This window comes from Penaeus monodon, chromosome 15, assembly GCF_015228065.2.
Source record: "Penaeus monodon isolate SGIC_2016 chromosome 15, NSTDA_Pmon_1, whole genome shotgun sequence".
Lineage (NCBI taxonomy): Eukaryota > Metazoa > Arthropoda > Malacostraca > Decapoda > Penaeidae > Penaeus > Penaeus monodon.
In genome coordinates, this window is record NC_051400.1 from 17,047,566 (window position 1) to 17,047,956 (window position 391).

Sequence of the window (391 nt, forward strand, 5' to 3'; positions counted from 1 at the left end):
TCAACCCAGCATGAGTAAAGCCACTCAGTGCATCCTCCTCCTTCCACACAGGTACAAACCCACAAACAGAAAACCACCCACAAGGAGCCTTCTCACTCACCCTTGCAAGGCTTTCTCGCCGAAGAACTCTCCCTTCTCCAGGTAGCGGATCACCTTCTCTTCTGCACTGCCGGGGTGCTTCATGGTTACACGTACCTGAAATAATGGGTACTTCATTAACAAAAGGGTAATTCCTTTTTACATGACGAGTTTGTTACATTAACATGATTCTGATGAAGGATTCTGATGCAGAAAGTAATTTAACTTTAATCCACATTTTTCCTAACAAGACCTAATGATTTAATGTGCAGTGCAATCTGATAAGGATAATAAAAATGAATACTTTTCACAC

At 41.7% G+C, this 391-nt stretch overlaps 1 protein-coding gene across 1 annotated transcript in view; it reads right to left on the bottom strand.

Moving 5' to 3' along the window:
* The window catches only part of LOC119581792 (cGMP-dependent protein kinase, isozyme 2 forms cD4/T1/T3A/T3B-like), a gene marked incomplete at its 5' end in the record, with an annotated part of 43,492 nt that overhangs the window by 10,626 nt on the left and 32,475 nt on the right, over positions 1–391 (bottom strand). The window contains 1 exon segment of the mRNA XM_037929921.1: positions 101–195. Coding sequence (XP_037785849.1) covers positions 101–195 — 95 coding nt within the window.